Source organism: Talpa europaea, assembly GCF_964194135.1.
Source record: "Talpa europaea genome assembly, chromosome: 4".
Classification (NCBI taxonomy): Eukaryota; Metazoa; Chordata; class Mammalia; order Eulipotyphla; family Talpidae; genus Talpa; species Talpa europaea.
This window is the reverse complement of record NC_140070.1, coordinates 29421501-29444300: the sequence shown is the minus strand read 5'-3', so window position 1 is coordinate 29444300 and position 22800 is coordinate 29421501. Positions and strand designations below refer to the sequence as shown.

General features: G+C 43.0%; 1 protein-coding gene across 7 annotated transcripts in view; it reads left to right on the top strand.

Moving 5' to 3' along the window:
* Positions 1 to 22800, top strand: part of PSD3 (pleckstrin and Sec7 domain containing 3) — a gene marked incomplete at both ends in the record, with an annotated part of 417861 nt that overhangs the window by 385311 nt on the left and 9750 nt on the right. For all 7 annotated transcript variants that reach the window (XM_084231033.1, XM_084231037.1, XM_084231038.1 and 4 more), the window contains one exon: positions 10967 to 11110. In XM_084231033.1, the coding sequence (XP_084087159.1) occupies positions 10967 to 11110 (144 nt within the window). The remainder of the gene's footprint in view (positions 1 to 10966; positions 11111 to 22800) is intronic.

Sequence of the window (22800 nt, the reverse complement as noted above, 5' to 3'; positions counted from 1 at the left end):
TGTGCTTTAAAAAAGATTCTCATCTACAATATAAAGTACTAAGGGGAGGAAACTACTACTAGAAGCAGAAAGACTAGTTTTAAAGCACTTTCTGTAATGCAGAGGGAAATGACACTAAGTTAGTGATAGAGAAAATGAGAGAAGTGGAAGTGGTTGGGAGGTCTAGAATGTGGTTCGCCCAGTGGAGGGGTAGGACTGCCTTCCTGGGGAGCCCCAGGACTGTGTAGTCTGACCTGGCTCTAGGGATTTCTCCTGGTCTCCCGCCTGTCGTTTCTTTCCAGAGTCCTTTCCCTTGGTCCTTTTCTTCTTTCTGCCTCCAAATGTTGCCATGCTTGGTGCTCAGAAACAAACCAAAACAGACACTGAGAAACAGTATTTTAAAGTTTATTAAGAAGAAAAGCAAAAAGAATGTTGTGCTAAGAAAAGGAGAGAGAGGTCAGGTAAAATTAGGACCAAAAAACCTTCACTGTGAAGTGGTAAGAAGGTTATTGGGTCCCAGTCTCAGGAGTGATGGGAAGAACCCACTCTGGTTTCTTTGGGGAAGGCATGGAGGGTCCAAAGGAGGTGGAGGCAGGGTTGCACAGTCTTGCCATAAGTTTATAAAAAGCAAACTGTAGTAAGAAGAGACGTGGTTTCAGGAAAGATTCTTCTATTTTTGTAAATTCATGGTTATAATTCATGTGAATCAGATGCTCACCATATAAGCAGGGCTACATTATGTAGCTCATGTACTACCAATAAAAGCTGTTAATAGAAAAGTCCAGGCCAGCTCAGTTTATAAAGCAGAATGGCATTTCATTTTCAAGGATAATAAATATTCTAAAAGAAAAGCAAGGCTTTTCTCTTATTATTGATGACCACAAAGTATGGCCAACTTCCCTATGTATTCAACTAGAATGTGAGCTCTTAAAGCAAATGTTTTTCCCCACTTTAATTTGGGGTACTTAATATAAACAGTGATGCATATTACATAAGGTAAAAGGACAAAAAAAAATGAACACCTAGAGGCAAAAAGTACCATCAGAAATTGGCTATTGCTCTATTAATTTCACTCAGGATTGTTCAATTGTTATTTTTTCAATAGATTGTTGTTGTTTTTTTTCAACAATATCTCCCATTTTTATTTTTTTTTAAATAATATATTTTATTTTTATATTCCCCCATACAACTGCACATGCCCCATTCTGACCCCAATCCCTCCCCTCCCGGCCCCCACCCCCCAAAAAGTGACTCTGGTTCATAGTTTTTTGTTGATTTTGATTTTCACTTTCTTATAGTTATTCATTTTCCTGGTCCCTTATTTAGGTTTTCTAGATTCCTGCTATGAGTGAGACCATCCGGTATTTTTCTTTTTCTTTTTGGCTTATTTTGCTGAGCATGATCCCTTCCAGCGCCATCCATGTTGCTGCAAATTGCATGTGTTTATCTTTTTTGAATGCTGAGTAATATTCCATGGTGTATATGTACCACATCTTCTTGATCCAGTCATCTATTTTTGGGCATTTGGGTTGTTTCCAAAGCTTAGCTATTGTAAACAGTGCTGCTATAAACACAGGGGTGCAGGTGCTCTTTGGAATTGATGTTTCTGTGTCCTTTGGGTAAATACCTAGGAGTGGAATTGCTGGATCATATGGAAGCTCTATGTTTAGTAGGTCCAGAAATCTCCACACAGCTCTCCATAGTGGTTGGACCAGTTTGCACTCCCACCAACAGTGCAGAAGAGTTCCTTTTTCTCCACAACCTCGCCAACATTTGTTGTTGCTAGTTTTTTTAATATGTGCCATTCTCACTGGTGTGAGATGGTATCTCATGGTAGTTTTGATTTGCATTTCCCTGATTACAAGTGATGTTGAACATTTTTTCATATGTCTGTTGGCCATTTGCATTTCCTCTTCAGAGAATAACTCCCATTTTTAAAAATGGGAGAAAAAGGTAAGTTAAAGAGGAACATTAAAAAGCATGTCATAGTCATGGAAGCTTTATGCCACTTAAAGCAACATTTGCCCTTTTCCTCACTGGAACCTATATTACTATGTATTTACTTTCTACTTTGAAAAATGTACTGCTGTCCAATTTCCATATAGACTATACAAGTCACTCAAATATGCAGTTGGATACGTTTATCTATTTGTGTGTTTTTACTGAGACCAGGCAAGAAAGCACCTTTACCAAGGCAGAATCTCTTATATTAAACAAATGTCTTACACTGGAACTAATAATAGAATGCATAAATTTTTTGACATTTGTTTGAACATACATCCAGAAAGATGCAAAAAAAATGCCTATGTATAACAACTGAAATGATGGATTCAGTTTTAAATAAAGCAAGAACCATACAGCAGCCTCCTCCTGTGTCACATAAGACGAGATGACCAAACCCTTTGAGGAATGTAATTACTCTGGAAAAGAGTAAGATGCATTTTATTTGTGCATTTATTTGTGCATTCCTCATGCACAAATAAATCATCAAGTTTTTGCAGGCCTGTTTTCCAACTGGAAAATAAGTAGATTGTTCTAGAATGCTCTTCTATCACTAGCTCTATACAGTTTTGGCCCAGGTCTTATTTTTGTTCACTAAAATTGAAAAAGAGGTTTTACCTTTACAGTATAATAGGACAATTAGGAACACACATAAAAATTGAACATGTTAGAAGAGCGGAGAAGAGTTCATTTGCAGTCGGATGGCCTCTATTTGGGGTGGCCTCTGTTTCAAATAGAGACTCCTGGGCATTGTCTTTGCTGGTCTGCACCTTCAGCAGATTCTGGAGTGTCTCTCTTTGAACTTGTGAGTTCTCCAGCCCTCATTCCTTAGCCCAAGCAATCTCAACCTCAGCACCACTAATATTTGACCTGGATGGGTCTTTGTTGTGGGAGACTGTCCTGTGAACTATAGGATGTTTAACAGTATCCCCAGCCTCCACCCACTAGATGCCAATATCTTTCCCCAGTTGTCATAAAAAGAAATGTCTCCAGACATCATGTGTCATTTGCAGTCAACTCCACCCACCTGCTATTGTGAACCACTGCTTTAGCCCAACCACCTCTCCTTTCTCTGTATGACCCCAACCTCACTATGACTCCCCTAAAAGCCAGACCCACTAAGGATCATTTAATATGGGAAATGTACATATGACAATGTGAATGCCCTGCTGGAAAAAAAGTTAAACAGTGTTAGGAAAAAAACAAATGTTCAATTAGAAGATTTTTTGGTGCTTTTAAAGACACAATGTTCATCACCCTGTCATTTGTGAGCTTTGCTTTAATTTATTCTTGTCTTCTGTCCAAAACATATTAGCCTTCATTATTAAAATTGATTACTGTCAGTGCAGCGTGGTTCTTCTGAACAGCTCTGCTGTGTAGGAGGAGTCACCTTCTTCAGTTGTTTTTCATGGCAGTGTTGCCAGAGCACATTTTTCTTCTATTGGGGGTGGCGTGACTAGTTTGAAAAATTTAGGTTTTGTTCCTCCTTCTGGTGTAGCTCTCCAAACTCAGGATTCCATGCCTGCCCTCTTCAGGATCTACACAGTGCCTCCCTTTCTGTTCACCAAAGTAGTCATTTTCAAATTCTGACCTGCACAAGAATTACCTCGACACTTCTTCATAATGCACATTGCCTCCCACCCAGGTTGATCAGGTCCAGGCCAGGGGCCTGGGAATATGTGTTTCTGAGCCGCCCACATGTGCAGTGACAGGTTGTGGAAGCCGCACTAAAGACCCTGCATCCAAACAGTCCCCACCTCTCTTCACTGCTCCTCTAGAGACTCAAATGACCATCTCCTGGTAACTAGTCCTGCTCCCTTCTTCAGGTTGCAGCCGTTCTCCTGTAAAAGTGTGAATCACTAGATGATCACTAAATGCTGACTGTTGAGGGTCTGGCCTTGTGATGAGCATTCATTTGAAACAAGGAAAGTCCTGTGTTTGCTTCCCGCCTCTCCTAGCATCCTACAGCTACACCCCGGAACGGAAGTACCCGGACCACATGAGTGGGATGGGTTAGAAGCAGTGGGCCTTCAAAGGGGAACGTCCTCTTGTAGTTGAGTCCCAACTACACCCTCCCACCCCACTCATTCCATGCACACAGTATTCTGCAAATCCTGTCACTTCTGCTGCTTAATTATCTTTCACCCTTAACAACATTAAATATTCCAGCAGATATTCTCAAGTACATATATTTTTTAAATAAAACCTACTACATATCCTACTATCAATCCAACATGAAAAAAAAAAGGTGAATATCATCAATTTTTAGGGAACCACAATGAGATACCACTTTATATTAATTTGGATGGCTGTAATTTTTTTTTTAATTTAGAAAGGGAAACTAACTTGATGAAAATGTGGAGAAATTAGGATTCTCATACATGGCAGGTGGGGAAGATGATACAGCTGTTTTGGAAAACAGTTTGGTAGTTCATCGAATAATTAACATGTAACCCAGCAATTCCACACCTACTTAGATATCAAGAGAATGAAAACATGCACCCACACAAAAGCTTTTCTCCGTATGTTCATAACAGCATTATTTGTGATAGCCAGTGGTGGATGTGACCATCAGCTGATGAATGGGTGAATAAAATGTGATATGTCCATTACAATGTGATATCACTCAGCCATAGAAAGGAGTATAGTTCTGAGAAAAATACAGGTGAACCTTGAAAAACTGCTAAGTGAGGGGTGTCAGAGACAGAAATCTACATTGTGCAGTTCCAGTCCAAAGGGGTCTCTTTTAGGGGAACTAAAATATTATAAACTTAAATTGTGATGGTTGCACGACTCTAAATGTACTAAAAAAAAATTGAATCATGCACTTTAAAGAGGTGAGTTGTGTGGCATGTGAATTATACCTCAATGGTGATGTTAAAATTCTTCCCAATGCCAGGGATACACATTTCCCACTTTGGAAAACTCTGGTTGGCTATCCCCTTGAGATTTCTCTTCCTCTAATCTTGCTTTTTCCAATTTATCCTTCACAGTTCTGGCTAAAATATGATTTGTATTACATCATTTGACCTTAACAGGCTCATTTTTGTCAACAGATACACTCCAAATCTTCCGACACCACCTTAGAATGGTGCCCACACTTCCAGAATGGATAGATTTCATATTCATTTCTTAGAGGTCTGTGTTAAACATCTATTAAGTAGTCAATAAAACATAATTAAATCACGTTGAAATTATTATGCCAAAACTCATTAAACACTGTTTATGGTCTTTAAAACTGTCTGAAACATGAAATGATGAAATAAACTCTTTCTAGGGGTGCTTTCATCAACAGCCTCCCCCACCTCCCACTCCCCCCCTCCCCACACACGCTGATTCAAAGGCAGATGTTTTTTATTCAGAATTCCATACAGCTTGGATTCCATGGGGCTGCAATGTGTAGCAATTTGACTTGTAAACTGTTAATACAGTCCTAGAAATGTCATTACCTTCTAAATCATCTCTTTCAGAATAGCACAAAGGAAACCATCTGAGTCCTCCCCCTTGATACCCTCCCTTTTTTCTTTTTCTTTTTCTTTATATATATATATATATCCTTGTTTGTTTTTTCATAGTGTAGGATTTCTCCCCTCAGGTTTAATCACCATAACTCTCCCACCACTAAAGCACCCACAGCCCTCCACCATAGTCCACTATGCTCTCCCCTCCCCCTCCCCTCCTGGATCCCTCAGATCTATGGTCAGTTTTCAAGGGTTGGTTTTAAAGTTTGTCATTGCCTGACCCTTTATTTGGTGCCTCTATAGTGTATATATAAATGAAAACATCCATTATTTATCTTTCTCCTTCTGGCTCACTTCACTCAGGATAATTCCTTCCTGCTCCATCCATATTGCCACAAATGGCATGAGTTTATCTTTTTTTGATTGCTAAGTAGTGCCCTTGTTGTGTATATACACCACATCTTCTTGATCCACCCTTCTGTTCTAGGGCATTTGTGTGTCTCCATATCTTGGCTGTTGTAAATAGTGCTTCTATAAACATAGGAGCACAGATTTCCTCTTGAATTAGTATTTTTGTGTCCTTTGGGTAGATACCTGGTACTCTGTCTCATTTTTTTTTTTTTTAATCATCCATTTATTCAACTACTGTTTACTGTGAGACTGATGTATTGGGTACTAAATAGGTATATGGGCATTATAAAAATAGCAAAGACACTGGTCTGACTCTCAACTAATGAGAGCTTAAGGTATGTGCTAGTGCTAGGCAGGTAATATAGACAAGCCAAAAACTATGCCACATACTGTCTTCTCTGCTCAGTGCTGTACTAGACCCTGGAGGATTTGAGAGAAGATGAAAAGGGCTTTTCTTTGCCTTCAAATTTTGTTGTATAGGGCTTCCCCGGTGGTGCAGCAGGTTGAGCGCAGTGCTGCAAAGCTGTCCACAGCCTCTGCAGCGCTGGTTCGATTCCCGGCCAGCCAGGGAGATTCCCACATGGCGTGGCAGACCTCTCCTGTCTTGCCCGCTGCTACCCTCAGCTGTGTATTTCAGTCAGTCTGCCTGTTCTGCTCCCCGCTCTGTATCTCTGGTGAATCCTCTTACCCTCTCACGCCTCTGGCCTGTACCCTACCTCTTGTATAAAAATAAATAAATCTTAAAAAAAAAATTCATTGTATATAATCATTTACTGATTATAAAATCAGTAAAGTGGATAAAAATTCACATACAAGTCAGAGTATACTTTGTAGTAAGCATGTCATTTAGATATCTAGGCACTACTATCACAGTGAGGAGAGGAAGAGCCCGTGAACACTGGAGTCACACTGGCTTTGAGTGGAGTTTGGAGCAATGCCGTGAGTACATCCCCCATGTTCGGAAGCCAGGTGAGAGAAAGAACATAAGGACCGATACAGTTTATGAAGAGCTTTGAAATCTGAGGTCAGCGCAGATTACATTAAGAAATAGAATTTCCGAAGCCTGTGTTTCCAGCAGCCCTTTGATTTTAAGAGGTTGTTCTAGGTGAGTTCATGACTGGAAGTCGAGAGAATGGGACCACTGCTCCACTGTCCCTACCCCTGTGTCCTTGAGCAAGAACTTGGAACTCAGCATCAGAACAGAGGTCTCTCTACCTCATCCTTTAACCTGCCATGAGATCTTAAACAACCAGGTTGTCTGTCACCAGTGCCCCAACCAGTTAAGAAATACTTTCTTCAGAGAGATGCAATTAGTGTTTGATGTTTTAAAGGAAAAGGTGAAATTGCCTATAAAGTCAAAGTACTATGTAAGTAGGAAAAAAGTAAGTCATAAGTGATATCATCTAAAACTTGTCCTTTAGATAAAATTTCATTGTTATATCAATATTATCATGGTTTTACCAAATTACATCTATTGATATAGAACCACAACCATTTTGCTAGTCCTGAAGTAATCACTTCCTAACCCAAAACAGCATCAGTGAGTACTTGCAGCCCCTACCTCTGCTCCCTGCCTTTCCTGAAATCCCTTGCTAGTATTGCCTCATTAGAAGAGTATATGTGCTCCCTAGTGCATTATAAAGCAAAGAAAAAAGGGAGAAAACCAAGAGTCCTTCTTTGTCTTTCTTTACCATCTTATAAATAGTCTTCCTGAGTCTGGCAGTGCCATGTCTTCATACCTGCTGCCTCCCTCCTCCATTTTTACCAGTTTTTGTCAGGAACGGTCTGTGTATCTCATGAGCTGTGAGAGTCGATCACTGGAATCATTTGCATGCTCTACCTATCTGCCATAGAGCACTTGGTATTTTTATTCATTGGTCAAAATACACAGATTTAAGAAATGTTATTTTTAAATGCTTTTATTTTGAGATCACCTTTTTGACTCTTGATTCATGAAGGCAGTGAAGTAGGAGTAAAGCAGTGCACATTGAATTTCAACATTTCTTTTAACATAAAAATATAACCTAAATGACTAACCCTTTATGCAACTGTAGAAGTAATCAGACTTATAAATCATAACTTAATAACAGGGAATAAACCCCGGTAATGGCCAGTTACAAATATAATGTGCTGTGCATATTGTTGTTCTGGCCTATATTCCTCATTAAATTAAGTAGAAATTATAATTTATTCAACAAGAAAGACATTTGAATATTCAAGATTCAGAAGTCTAAATCTAAAATTTTTTAAATATTTACACAGAGCCCAATTCAAATACTACAGAGAATTTTGTATTCTTTTCCCAAATTGTCTTTCTAAAACCTTACTTGAAATAAAGTATTTGGGTTCTAGCCATTTTATTCACCAAAAAAAAAAAAACCCATCTTCTTACAATATACTATAAATAACTATACTACTGCAAATCTATTTATAAAATCAAGCAACCAAATACAAAAATGGGTTCAATATTTCACAAAACAGTTCACAAAAGAGGAGACCCGGCAAACATAGGAAAAATGTTCATCCTCACTTGTAATCAGAGAATTGTAAATTCAATTACAGTGACTTAGCATTTCATACCCAGGAAATTAGCAAAAACTTTCAAGTGTAGCATATCAAATTTTGGCAAGGATGTAGAACAATGGGAACCTTCAAGCCTGCTATGGAAATGTAGACTGGTGGAAATACTTTGGAAAACATTTTAGTGTCATCTAAAAATGTGCATATTCTAAAAGCCAGAAATTCCACCTCTTGGTGAGTATGCTATCAGAAAATTCTTGATTGTATTTGCTAGGCAATGTATAGGCACGTTCAATGTAACATCTTTTATAACATTCCCTCCCCCCAAACAAATAAAACCCTCAAAACAAGAAACCTGAAAAAAACCTGAATATCCTTCAATGAAATTGTAGCATATCTGATAATGAATACTGTGCAAGGTTAAAAAGAAGGAAGCAGGGCATATTATGTGAATAAATCTTAACATGTTGAATGAAAAAGTGAGTTACAAAAGGTATCCTGGAAAGTGTAAAATCTTATAGAACATATTCTCTATTTTCATGGATACACACATTTGTATAGGAATGGCATGGAAGAGAAACGAGGCGAGTAGATAATGCAGTAGATAAAAGGAGTCTCAACTTATTTTTATACTCATCCACTTCTTAAATTGGGTATTTTATACACAAGTGTTTTTTATGTATCATGCAGTATGGCTTTCTGTCTATGTGACATTAAACAAAGAAAAATAAATCATGTTTTTATTTCTCAGTGTGATCTATTCTCAAAATCTTTTGTCAGAAATTCTAATTAATTTATATGCAGTAAATACACAAAGGAAAATTAATTTGAAGGAAAAAAGCTAACTGCCAAAACAAAATACCACAGCCTGGATAGCTTAAAGGACAGAATTTTTTTTCTCACAGTTCAAAAGACTGGAAGTCGCAGATCAAGGAGCTAGCAGGATTAGGATGTGGTGAGGCTGCCCTTGGTTACTGATGGCCCCCTTTTTTGCTGTGTCCTCACATGGCCTTTCTTCAGTGTGTGGGTACAGAAAGAGCTTTTGAGTTTTTTCTTATAAGGACACTAATCTTGTTGGAATCAGGATTCTGCCCTATGACTTCCTTTAATCTAATTTCTTGTTTAGAGGTCCCATTTTCAACTATAACCACATTAGGCTTCAACATATGAATTTTGAAGAGACACAAGTATTCAGTCCATAACATAGTCTATAATGTCCTCAGAGGAAGAACTAGAAAGATGAGGAAGTTGTAAATAAAAGTTACCATTTACTTTCAGTTTTATGGGTGTACAAATGACAGGCTTGGAGTAGTGTAGACCCCTTTCTTATTTCTCAATAGGTTTGTTTTTTCCCTGTAGGTTTCTGGGTCTTCTCTAAGTTTTGTTTTGTTTTAGTTAGTGTTTTAAAATGAATCTCCTTATCTTTCATTCACCCTACTTCCTGCTGCCTCTAATTTACTTTTCCTCTCATGTACTCTGAGAAAATTTTTAAAAATTTTCCATTGTTCTCTTCTATTTTGATGGCATGAGACTTGGATTTTCTCCCTTGTTTGGCTTTTAAGATGTACATTATAACAAACTCCTAATATTTTACATATGACTTCTAATTTCTGAAAATCTGATCGTATATAATCTTAACCTGATGTCCACAGTTATTCACTTCTTGGTAGTCTTTTTAATTATTCCCCTCTTCAGTAGTTTTTATAATTTGAACCAATGTTAATATTATACAAAATGTATTTTTCTATCTAGTTTTATTGGTTCCTCTTCATTTACTTTCATTCATTTACTTATTATACACATGACATTTACACTCACAAGAATAATTTATATGTGAAGGTAGAATAGTAAGCAAAGCACTATACAATCTGAGGAACTTGAGAGAATGCCAATCTCTGTTTCATTTTTAAGATACTGCCAGAGGGTTCCATAGTCTCTCTTTAGGTGATATAAATGGTGCCCTAGAGTGGAAAGACTTTGACACAGGATCATCCATGTTGCATTGATGTCCATTGCCTGTAGCCACACTCTACAGGCAATAATCACTCTTTAGGTCTGTTTTAATTAATTAGCTAGATTAACTACTCTGGGTCAATAACGCTGAAGGAAATCCAAACCTCTACAAATCTGAAGGGAAAAAGCGTTGGTTGCTGCATTTTTTTTTTTATATCATCTGATAGCTTTCAGGGAATCCTTTCTTAGTGACATTGCTTGCCCCAAAATGGAAAATAATATGCAGATCAACTCTTCATTCATTGTGACAGGTTGGGAAATTTAGCAGCACTGCTGACTGGACATGAAATGGAGAAGCCAGGTGACACGGCTTAGGTGTCTCAACTCGACCATTGACTCTGGGAAGGCTCTGAAAGTATATAGTTGTGTGACAACGGGCCTGGTTAGGAAGGCGCCATGGTTGCTATTTTGCAAATGCCATGTGACCTTGGCCTGAGAAAGTTGGTTAAGAGGCGGCAGCAGAGGGACCTTGGGCTGCTTTGATGAATTAAAATCATCCATCATAAGGGATTTTTTAAAGTGCTCTACAGTTTTTATTGATTTATTTCCTGGATGCTAAATGACTTTATAATTTTCTACAGGAGGAACAGCTGAAGTCTCACGAAAGCAAGCTGAAGCAGATTACCACTGAGCTGGCTGAGCATCGCTCTTACCCCCCAGACAAAAAAGTGAAAGCGAAGGAGATAGACGAGTACAAACTGAAAGATCACTACCTGGAGTTTGAGGTATGAACCTAAATGTTATAAGCTGTTATTTTATGTATTTTTTCCCATAAGGCAAAAAAAGTTTTTTGCAGTTACAGTACCTTGCCCCCAGCTCTAACCTGGAACTCCAGGCATTATTTAGGTCACCTCGGTACCCCATGAATCTATTATAACCTCCCTCAAACAAACATCAAAACTATCAGTTAATACACTTAAAAGCCTGGTTGGGGTGGCGTGTGCCTGCTGCTGTGACAAAAGGTGGCGGCCACAATAGATGAACACGCCGGGGTGGGCAGCTGCTTTCTCTGTGTCCACGTCTCTTCCGGCGGAGTTTAACTGAATAAAGTTCAGCGAAGGGACCGAGCCAAGGCCACATGAGCACCAGCTGTCCCTTCCCATCCCCCGGGTAGGCACTCCGCCTCGCACCACTCACTGCCCTCCAGAAAGGGGTCGAGAAATGAAGTGGAGGTGCATGCATAGCCTAGAGTGAGTGTGGGCGTTAGAAAGCATGGGGAGGAGCCATAAACCTTGGAAGGTAGAAATTTTAAAGGAAGTTGAAATCAGGATATGTACAAATGTTACTCTGGCTCCATTTTCTCCACAACTAGATGGTGTCAGTATAATTTATGCGGATTCCTGACTCTCCCTCTTCAACTGCCACCTTAAGATTTAAAATGTCTTTTTTTTTTAAGTCAGTAGCATGTGGTCCAAGAATGAAAAATCATTACATTGAATTTTTCATATCCACCCCCCCCCACCCCTTAACACCCCACCTCCCCCCATCCGCCACCGCCCTGGGTGTGCCGACTTCCATCTTTGTTCTTTTTCAGTGTAGCTCTAGTCTGCTTTCCACCCCAGCACTCCTCTCCTTCACTCCCTTCTCACCACCTGGTTTCTTCCCTGGGCCTGAAATTTAGACTCACCTGAGCACCTGCCTCTGGCCCCTGCCAACCCCCAAGATCTAATCAGGAGCCACAGCCTGCACCTGCCTCTGCGGTGCCCCCTCACCATCCCCTCCTCCTATAGCCACTGCTTTGATCCTTTCTCTGCTCACATCCTGGGTTCCACCCCTCTCCTGGACACTTGGGGCTGCCTTCTATCTGTCTCCAGTCTCTTCCATGTACTCCTGACAGTTTTTTCTATGGCTTAACATAAATTATGGCTTTCATCTGCTCAACAGCTGCCCTTGATTTTCTCCATCTCCCCCCAAATTTTTCTTCTAGATATAGTCCCAGTCCTTAATCTGAGAGGATTTAGGGTCCTTCTGTCTTTCCACAACATTGGTCTTTTCAAAGCAGCCTCCACAGTTTAGTCATGTTTCTGCCCACTCTCTCCAAACACACTTTTATGCCTTTGTTCATTTACTCCCTTTTGCCCCAAATGCTCTTCCCTCATCTTCATTTTGAAAATGCGGTTCATCTTTCAAGTGCAACCAAATTCCTCTTATGAAAATTCTGCTCGAAACCTACTAGCTGAGATTATTGTTTTTTTTTTAAACATCCTTGCTTATTTTTTCACAGTATAGGATTTCTCCCCTCAGATACAGTCACCATAGTTTTCCCACCACCAGAGTGCCCAGTCGTCCACTAGCTTCTACTACTCCCCTGTCCTTTCCTCTCCCCTCTTCCACCCCTCCCCTCCTAGGTGTCTCAGGTCTATGATCTGTTTTCAAGGGTCAGTCTTAAAGTTGTTTTTGTCTGATCTTTTGTTTCTCTAGTTTCCACATATAAGTGAAACCATCTTGTATTTATCTTTCTCCTTCTGGCTTACTTCACTTAAAATAATCCCAGTTCCATCCATGTTGCCAAAAATGGCGTGACTTTGTCTTTTTTGATAGCTTTGTAGTATTCCATGGGGTATATTAACACATCTTCTTGATCCATTTATCTGTTCTGGACATTTTAGACTGTTTCCATATCTTGGCTATTGTAAATAGTAACTAGCTGAGATTAATCTGTTACAATCCTGACCATAGTTCACTTGATGTTGAAGTTATTTCAGTATGTGAAAGGTTCGGCACGGTAAAGACAAGGAGAGCCAGGCTACATTTCTCAAAGGGAGGGAAAGTTTATTGCGCCCCGGGCGCACCTCACAGACCCAAGGCGGGGGTCAGTGGAGTCGCACACGTCGTTAGGGGGAAGCAGGGTTTTATAGGGCGAGGAGAGGTCAGGTGGGTAGTTGGGCTCATATGGCGAGGGGGGGGGGGTAGAGGTTCTTTGTCTGAGATGAGACTCGTAGGGGGAGGGGGGAGGCTCATTGCCTGAGTCCTCCAGGCAGGTATCCGCATTCCTGCCCCCCAGGTGGGCTTCAGGGTAGGCTTTTGCATTCTGGCCTGCTGCATGGACCTTTCATACCAGCCTTTTGTTGATAGGAAAAGGGGCGACGGTTCTTTCTTTGGCTACTTCCTGCTGAAAAGGGGCGGAAGACCAAGGGGGTGGCTCAGGCCTGGTTATGAGGGTCTTCTGCAGGGATGCGAGAATATGGGTGGAGAAGGAGGTGGTTAAAGGTAGTACGAGACATTTCCCGAATGCGAGCCTGTATGAATTTTAGGAGGCAAGGAGCGAAAAGAAAAAAAATAAGGTTATCATTAGTATTGGCCCCAAAAGTGGGAGGAGCCATGACACTATAGGATTTTGAAACCATGTCAGCGGAGAGCTGGAGTCCCCGGTTTTACTAGTAATAACATTCTTCCCTGAGGAACAGGCAGGTACCCCCTTTATTAGCTGTTAACAAGTCCAGAGCCCGCCGGTTTTGGAGAGTGACCTGTGCCAGGAGGTGAGCTGTCTTTTTAATGATGTTGAAGACACATAGGTTTTTTCTAAGGAGGTATCCTTTCATAAAATTCCTGGGCAGAAATCAGGCTGTGTTCCAGGGCCCCACCTGCCATACTTGCAGCTGCTATCGATGATGCCAGGCTGATTCCAACCATGATTGGAAGAAAGGCTGCCCGCTTAGTCCGATGTGGTGAGAATAACTAACCTAACTCAGACCGTCTGGACAGAGCTAACTGTGGGACCACGAGAGAGTACGTGGGCCTGGAGTAGCAGAATTAATACACTGAGAGAGAGAGCCATTGCTCCAGAAAAAGTTTCTCTTTGCTGTTGTTCGGAGTACAGAAGTAACCGAAATGTTAGAAGCACAGGAATGAAAGCTGACACGGGCATCAGTTTGATAGCAGGGGTAGCTGTGATTGGAGTCCCATAGGGTGAAAGAGAGTTGGGGAGTCTGGCAAGCAGCGTCCGTTATCTTGGTCGTAGTGGTATTGAGATTAATTGGACCTGCTGCCAGTAGAGGCCTCCAAAGGGAAGCACAGAGGAAACAAGAGGAGGTGTTAGTCCCAAAAGAGTCATTTAGGAAGGTTATAGCGTGGTGAGAATGACCGTGTGTGGGCCGGTCCACCGAGGCTGCAGTGGCTTTGGCTGAAGCGATTTGAGCAGGCCTTGGTCTCCTGGATGCAGTGGTGGGAAAGGTTGGTTGAGGAGGTCGAGATCCGAGGCAGGACTGGGTAAGTACCGGTCTGTGTGTTCCCGGAGCAGTTGGCTGAGTAGGGAGAGGTCAATCCTGTCCGGGTAGGTGTCCACGCAGTTGGTGAGCTGATCGATGGTGACAGTGGCCTAGGTGGCCCACCACTGACCGCGTGCATCTTCACAAGAGCTGCCAGTCTACAAACACAGGAGGCATCTGACAAAGGAGAGTTTGCGTATCTTCCAGGATTTCAGGACAGAAATGGGCGGCAGAAAGGGGACCAGAGACAGGCAGGAGAGTGGCTGGGTTGAGAGAATTAGACTGAGTGAGACTCACTAGAGGGTTTTCGATAAAGAATATATGGAAATTTTGTAAGCAGGAAGGAGTAAGAGTGGAGAGCGAGCGGCGAGACAGGAGGTCCTGAAGGCGGTGAGGGGAATGTACTTGGGTGGGTCATTTTAGAGTAAGTTTGAGGGATTTTCGGGTGAGTTGGGCTGCCACTGCCAGGGCTCTAGGGCAGGGTTGCCAGCCCCTGACAGTGGAATCCATCTGCTTGGAGAGATAAGCGACAGGATGCAGAGCTGGGCTCAGAGGCTGGGAAAGGACACCTGCCGCCATACCCTGACGTTCGGCTGTGAACAGGAGCAAAGGCTTTTCTGGATCAGGAAGGGTAAGGACAGGTGTCTTCAGAAGGATATGTGTGACCCTGCGGACTCTCCGGGGGATTGGAGAGGTCCTTCAGGGAGGCTTTTGCTGTATCATACAGTGGCTTGGCTAAGGAAACAAAATTAGGGATACAGTGTCAGAAGAATCCAACCAAACCTAGGAAAGAAAGGATTTGTTTTGTCGATTCAGAGGAGGGAAGGTCCCGGATGGCCTGTTTGTGGTCCACTGTCAGCTGTTTGGAGGAAGGAGTTAGTCAAAGACCCAGATAGATGACTATGGGAACTGAAAGTTGAGCTTTGGATGGGGAGACAGTATTCTTTGGAGCACAGGAAGCTGAAGAGTTATGCAGTGTGTTGCTGAGACAGTGGCAGAGAAGGACGGCAGAGGAGGAGGTCAGCAACACACTGGAGGAGAGTGCGGGGTGGAGTATGACATGTCGAGAAATTACTGGCCAATGCCTGACCAAACAGATGAGAGCTGTCCCGGGAACCCTAAGGCAGGACTGTCCAGGCCAGATGCTGGGAGGTGTGTGTCCGGATTTTCCCAAGTAAAAGCGAATAGTAAGTAACATTGAGGATCCAGAGGGATGGTAAAAAAATAATACCTTTGAGGTGAAGTACAGAGAAGTGTGTGGTAGGAGACGGTATATGAAATAGAAGGATGTAGGGGTTTGGCACTACAGGATGGCTAGGCACCACCACTTCGTTAATGAGGCGAAGGTCTTGAACTAAGGGATAAGAACCATCAGGCTTTTTAATGGAGAGAATGGGAGTATTACAGGGCGAGTTGATAGGAGTAAGGAGTCCCTTTCCCAGGAGTTGTTGGCTGATGGGTTTGAGACCCTGACGGTGAATGAGGGAAATTGGAAACTGGGGGTGAGAGGGAAAAGAAGAGGGATCCTTAAGGCGAATGAGGACTGGGGTACGATGGGTGGCAACAGGATAGAGATATTTCAGAACATGGGGTTGACAGTGGAAGGAGACAATGGGTAGTCCTGAGAAGGATTAGGAGATGTTTGGAGTCGTGGGAGGATGAGAGCAGCACTAGGGTGTTGGAACCCTGAGAGAGTAGCCCTGAGTTTGGTCAGGAGGTCGCAACCCAGGAGTGGTGTGGGGCAAGAAGGCATGACTAGGAAAGAGCGGACCAGTGGTCCTAAGCTGAGAAGGAAGGCCGTCAGCACCCGGAACCGAGGCCTGAGAAGGATAAACTTGACCGGATTAGGAGGGGAGGACAGAGAAGGTAGCCCCCGTGTCAACTAGAAAGGAGATGTACTTACCTGCTACCTTGACCGTTACCCTGGGCTCCTCAAAGGTTATCGGAGTTGATGAGTCCGGGCCTCTTCAGTCCTCAGCCGCCAAACCCCAGACCGCCGGTGACAAGAGTTGCAGGGACTGGAAGGACTGGCCCACCACAGCCAGGTGTGGAGGGACAGTCACTTTTCCAGTGACCCTGGACGTTGCAGATGAGGCACGGTCCTGGCGGAGGGCGGGGTTGGGGCATTGTCTGGACCAATGTTCTTGGCCACATTTGAAGCAGGCTTCGGCGGCAGTCGGTTGGTTGGGGCCCATGGGACCCATTGTCCTCTGTTGGGCAGCAGGCGCTGCGGTCGTTGGAGGAGCAGGGCCTGGCAGTCTCAAGGCAGCTACTGGGGCCTGAGCTTGAAGCTCAGCCTTCTGGCGACTGCGGAGTTTCCTCTCTGCCCTGTCCTGTTCCTCCCAGTTGTTAAATAATTTAAAGGCCATTTTCAGCAGATCCTGGATAGGGGTTTGAGGACCATCCTCAGCCTTTGGAAGTCAGGAGGGTTTTTTGAGGAAGACTGGGTAATTTTTCAGAACTTATGAAAGTTTATAGGTTTAGGCGCTGCCGGTTGGAGACCAGCTAGGGGACAGGTCAGAGGTCAGGGTGGAAGAGAAGATAACATGTAATTATGACATGTAAGGTCATAAGCTAAGGTAAGATAATGAAATTTAGGTGTAGGTAGTGGGATAGTTTGTGAAAGAGCCAAGATGCTTTTCAATTTGGGAGAGATCAGACAGAGAAAGGAACATGGACTCTAACTCCTCCTTCAGTCCCACCCACTTACCTGCGGGGAGGGAGAAGAGGATTAGCAGGGAGAGGGTGTGGCAGCTGGGAGGTGAAAAGAAAGCGGGAGAGGGGCTGGATTGGGTTGCTGGAGGAGGTGAAGACTGAGAATTTAGAGGATTAGAGAATGCAGAAGAGGGGTCTGCAGAGGGCAAAGAGAGAGAGGAGTCTCAAGACTTAGAAAGTACAGCAGGTTTTCAGGAGAGAGGGAAGGGGCGGAGCGCAAGAGAAAGACAGCCTGGCCCTAAGGATCTCTGACCATTTTCCATTGCCGTGACAGAATTGTTTAGGTCTGTAAGGACCGAGAAGTCAAAAGTGCCATGTTTGGGCCAGTGGGAGCCATTGTCCAATTGATACTGAGGCCACATAGTGTTGCAGTGAAAGACCAGACGCTTAGGGCATTACCTGTTGCAGTAAAAGACGAGACGCTTAGGGCGTTATGTGGCCTTAGTCCCAACGGACCGAGGTTTGAGAGAAGGCATCCCAGTGGAGTGGCCAGAATTTGGCTTGGAATTTGCAGACCCCATGACTAAGTCGGCTCCTTTCCCAACTAACGGGAGCACAGAGTCAGGACGCAGCGTCCCACGAACCTGAACTGGCCGTCGGGAGCACAGGCCCCGAATTGCGGCATCCCCCGATTCGGTCCTGGCCTTCGGAACAGAGGCAGACAAGCGAGGGGGACGTCTCCACCACTCGGTTGCGCCTAGGATTCGGGCACCTAGTCTGGAAGGGCGTCCCCAGATCCAGGGTCTAGGTGTACGGGAGTTGGCTGACATGGGCCCACGGTTTACGGAACAGCCAACCACGGTCCTACCACGGTACGGTAAGGGAGTCAGGAGAGGAGCCAAATAGCCAGAGGCGAGGGCCTCCTGGGAAGGAGGGTCAGGCAGTGACTTACCCCAAGGATTAAGGCCGGTGGTGGGTGTGAGGTGTCTGCAATGGAGAGGAGAGGTCCCAGGGACGAGAAGGCGGCCCCGGCGCCAGGGGACACGGCCTTCCCGGGTTTGCGGCACCAAGATGAAAGGTTCAGTGCGGTAAAGAAAAGGAGAGCCAGGCTACATTTCTCAAAGGGAGGGAAAGTTTATTGCGCCCCGGGCACACCTCACAGACCCAAGGGGGGGGGGGGTGGGATCAGTGGAGTCGGGCATGTAGTTAGGGGGAAGCAGGGTTTTATAGGGCGAGGAGAGGTCAGGTGGGTAGTTGGGCTCATGGGGGGGGGGGGAGGAGTTTGTAGGGCAGGTAGAGGTTCTTTGTCTGAGACAAGACTCCTAGGGGGAGGGGGGAGGCTCATTGCCTGAGTCCTCCAGGCAGGTATCCACATTCCTGCCCCCCAGGTGGGCTTCAGGGTAGGCTTTTGCATTCCAGCCTGCTGCATGGACCTTTCAGTATGCCTTTGTGGCAATAGTGGATCCCATAGCATTTCCCCCTATCTAAAACTATGAGCCCTTGTGTTATAGGACAGGGAGAGGGGCAGCCCAAACCCCGCAAACCTGCCTATTCTAAATGGGTTCTGCCATCCGCCGCATCAACACAAAACACATGAGACTTTAATGGGAAGGAACTTTAATAAAACTAGGAAACAATACAGGTAAGGCAAAGAGTCTAGTTTCTAAGTAAAGCACCCAAAGTTACCCGCCCCCTCGTGGGTAAAAGTCCATCCAAATGGGATTGGCCCTGAGCAAGGCCCCAAAGCCTGCCATGAGTCTAAAGCACCTTCCAGTGGGGACCCACAGCAAAGGGTCAGAAACAATCAGACAAGCCCAGAAGGAAAAGAGCGAAATCAACATCAAGATAAAAGCTGCCATGGTCACCTCCCCATGGGTCTCACCCACATCTGTGTCACCCAGTCCACGACCAAAAGACAAGTGCAGCTTCTTCACGTGTCTCTAGGCTCCATGTGCCTCCTCCAAGTCTCCTGGCTCCATCCTGCTTCCTTCCTCAGTCTCTTCTTCAGCTTCTCCTCTTTCTGCTCAGCTCTACCCTTCCTTGGGAGGGGCAGGGAACCTCCCCCTTTCCTGGGGACCACCCTGTTACACTTGGAGTGCAGATACCTAAAATTCATTTCTGGTGTATATTCTACATTTGTTTGTTGAACTGGACAGGTTTTTATGGAAGCAAAAAAGTCTCTTCCTGAGCTATAAAATTCATGTTACAAAGCATGACATTGGATCCATGGTAGGTCCATGTATTGGTTAAGGTCATGCAAGCCCTTGCTCTGGACAGATGAAGAGAAATCCTTATTTTAGTGAAGATACAGTTTATAAGCAAGACCTGTAGAAGCCTTAGCAGCAAAAGACTCGAAAAAAATACTTTTACAAAAACAAACAGCAACAACAAAAATCTAAGCAGCTCCTCTTTCCCCAGGCTTGTTCATTCCTGGGAAATGGAAGCTCTCAAAAATCAATCAAATTTCTTCACACTTCCAGAGTGACTTTCAGCCACAGACCCATTTTGTTTCACACATGCTAATTAAATTTCCCAACACCTCAGTCCTCTGCTTCCAGCACTCACGCCTTGCTTTGAGCCCTTGACTCTGGAGGCTGACAGCCCACACCTAGGATGTGTGTGTGTGGGGGGGGGGGGGGGGGGCGTGTTTGCAAGACCATAAAGATTGCACTGTTAGAAGGATTTCCTGTCTTTGGATCTGTGGTGCCTCTTTCTGAAAATGCAACCCAGCAAGAGCCAGTATTTTCATTTCCTGTCAGGATCTTAGAGCATGCTTTGTGGGGATTAAGTCTTGCTTTCATCAAATTGTCAGCTCAAGTAACCTGAAGATTCCAGGACCCTGACTCATTAAATTCATACTCAAATGCTAATATGCCAAGTATGCTGGATTGTCTGTCAGGCTGCATTAACCTGTGTCTACCAGGGAGGTAGGAGAGCCCCTCACATTGTAGAGATCATCTAAGAAAGGATTTGTAAAAATAATCCTTCTTTAAAAATGAATCATTATTTTTCACTAACTTAAAACTGAAGTAGTATATCTTGTAGGGTCCACTTTGCTATTATTTCAGCCACCAGAATTGCCTCTGTGTGTGCTCATGGTGGTCTTTGCATAGTATTAAGTACTTTACTTTATAAGCACCATTCCTTAAGCCAACTGCTCAGTCCTTGTGTATTTTGTTCATGGCCCTATCCTGGTTTCTAGAACCTCAAATGTATGCTTAATATATATCTTTGAGTGACTGAATAGAATTTTATTATTGTGTATAAAAGACAGCATCAGAGGAAGTAGTTCTCAGAGGAAGCTTAATCATTCCCCTTAAAACAAATCTGGTGGACAGGTGAGAATGGCCTGCAATCTCAGCAATTCCCTGTAAACCTCATATGGGCAGTGACAGGAAAGGAGACTTTGATCTCGCCTGAGTCCTTGTCACCAAGGAAGACTTAGAGGCAGGAATTAGCTTTCTCACCCTTTCCTGTAGGAAGTTTCAGAGATTTCTTATCACAGTCTTTGTAAGGAAAAATGTTTTCACTCTGTTAAAATATTAAGATGTAATAATAACACCAAGGGCTGTTCCTAACTTTATGCATCTCTGTTGTTTATATCCAAGTTGCTTTGATCATAAACATTGGGCTAAATTCATATCTCTTTCTGTGCCTTAGAAATTCTCCAAGCCCTGATGAAAGTAAATAATTAGAAACTCTGTACAGTAAGTAGTCAGGGTCTTGTTTGTTTGTTGTTTTAAATCTACAAAAAATTTTAAGGCGAACAAGGAGGCATCCATCTATCTTAAACTTAGTCTGTAAGAGTCACTTTTACTTAAAACAGCCAAACTTCATTCACAATAAGCTATAATTGACAAAATTCATGCCTTTCCCTTTGTTGATCATTAATTAGGGGGAAAGGAGAGCTGTTTTGTTTTTGATTGAATTGGTGCCCCCAAGCTATGGCTGTTACTTTTTTATAAGACTTCCTTGGAATCTAATCTCACCTTTGAAAGAATTGTTAGACATCAGGAGTCCACATTAAAAGGCTCACCATCATTTTCCAATTTCATGAAATAAATATCAGAAATAGCTTCACTTCCTTATAAAGTAACTTATCCCTTCTCCATTCAGTTTCCATTTCACTTAAAAATGTTTGAATTGCTCTCCATGCATGTGGTGCATTTGGAAATTCATCAAAATGTGGCGATAGATGTTTCATACCAGATATGAAAATCTATAAATCCAGCCAGTCACAGCATAGTATGTTGGTCTGTGCCAGGAAACTCCTGGGCCCTTGCAGAAACAGCCCCATTAAATAAATTCCTTCGATAGCACTATAGATGGCCCCAGAAATCTGGTTTTGTGTTTCTTTAGCTTTAAAAACAATAGCAATTAAAAGATACTTTTTTTATTTAAATATTTTATTTTATATAATTCTTACATCTTTTTTCATCTTTGCACTTTCATTTTCATTTTGGTTATATTCCCCATACAATTGCACTTCCCCCCTTATTTTGACTCCAGTCCTTCCTTTCCCCGCTGCTCCCTACCTCCCCTCCCCCCCCCCAGTCTCTGGTTTATAGTTGCTTGTTGATTTTGATTTTTACTTTGTATTGATTAGTCTAATTAAAAGATACTTTTAATGTTTTAATGTTTTTCATGTAACAGTTATGATATTACTCAAGTACTTAGTCCTTAGATCTGAATAAGGAAAGGGAAATAGCTTAGCAGCCCAAGCTATTAAAGGGTAACTGGGCTGTAAGGGATTTACTGACCAGGAATTACTGAGGGTCAAGTTGATAGAGCCTCCCAAGGCGCATTGTAGAGCCAAGTGAAAACCTGGTGGCCGATGTCAGGGACAGTATTGGCCAGCACACCAAGTGCCATCATGTTTACTTTGGCCAATTACAATGCTGTTGTTTCCTTTCATTGCAATTTGAATGCCTTTGAGAAAGACAAGCTGGCTCCTCGCCACCACTTTCTAGTCATACCTGCTAGGTTTCCATGTTTGAGTTGCTGGCCTGGCCATTGAAGGCATTTGAATTTGCAGTCTCTCTTCATAGAGACTGCAGTGGTTGTTTGTACTTTGTGTCTTAGATCTTTGAACATGGGCTTTGGAGTCAACTGTCCATTTCATGGTTAGAAGACAGGTGCTTCCAGGTATATATGCTTTCAGGTTCTAATCCATCAGGAAAGAAAGTCCACTTCCCTGCTGACACAGCCCAGATGCAGAATAAAGTCCCCTTAACTAGATGGGCTGCAATTCAGCTGAGTGCCCACTCCCAAATCATGACCTGGAGTAGCATTTGCTTATGGCTCAGGACAGTAAGGACTCACACCAGCCACATGGATAGGAAACTCAATTTTAGAAACAACAAATGTCCACTATAACAAGACATATATATGTCTTGGGACAGATATTTTAAATCTAAAAATCTGGGACATTCTTGAGTCATGAAGCATCTTCTGAATTTCTAATTTTTGGTGGTATAAAAGGTGGCACGATTCCTTCTGAAATTGATATATTTGAGAATAAGAGCACATTCTGCATGTAGCATCATTAGGGA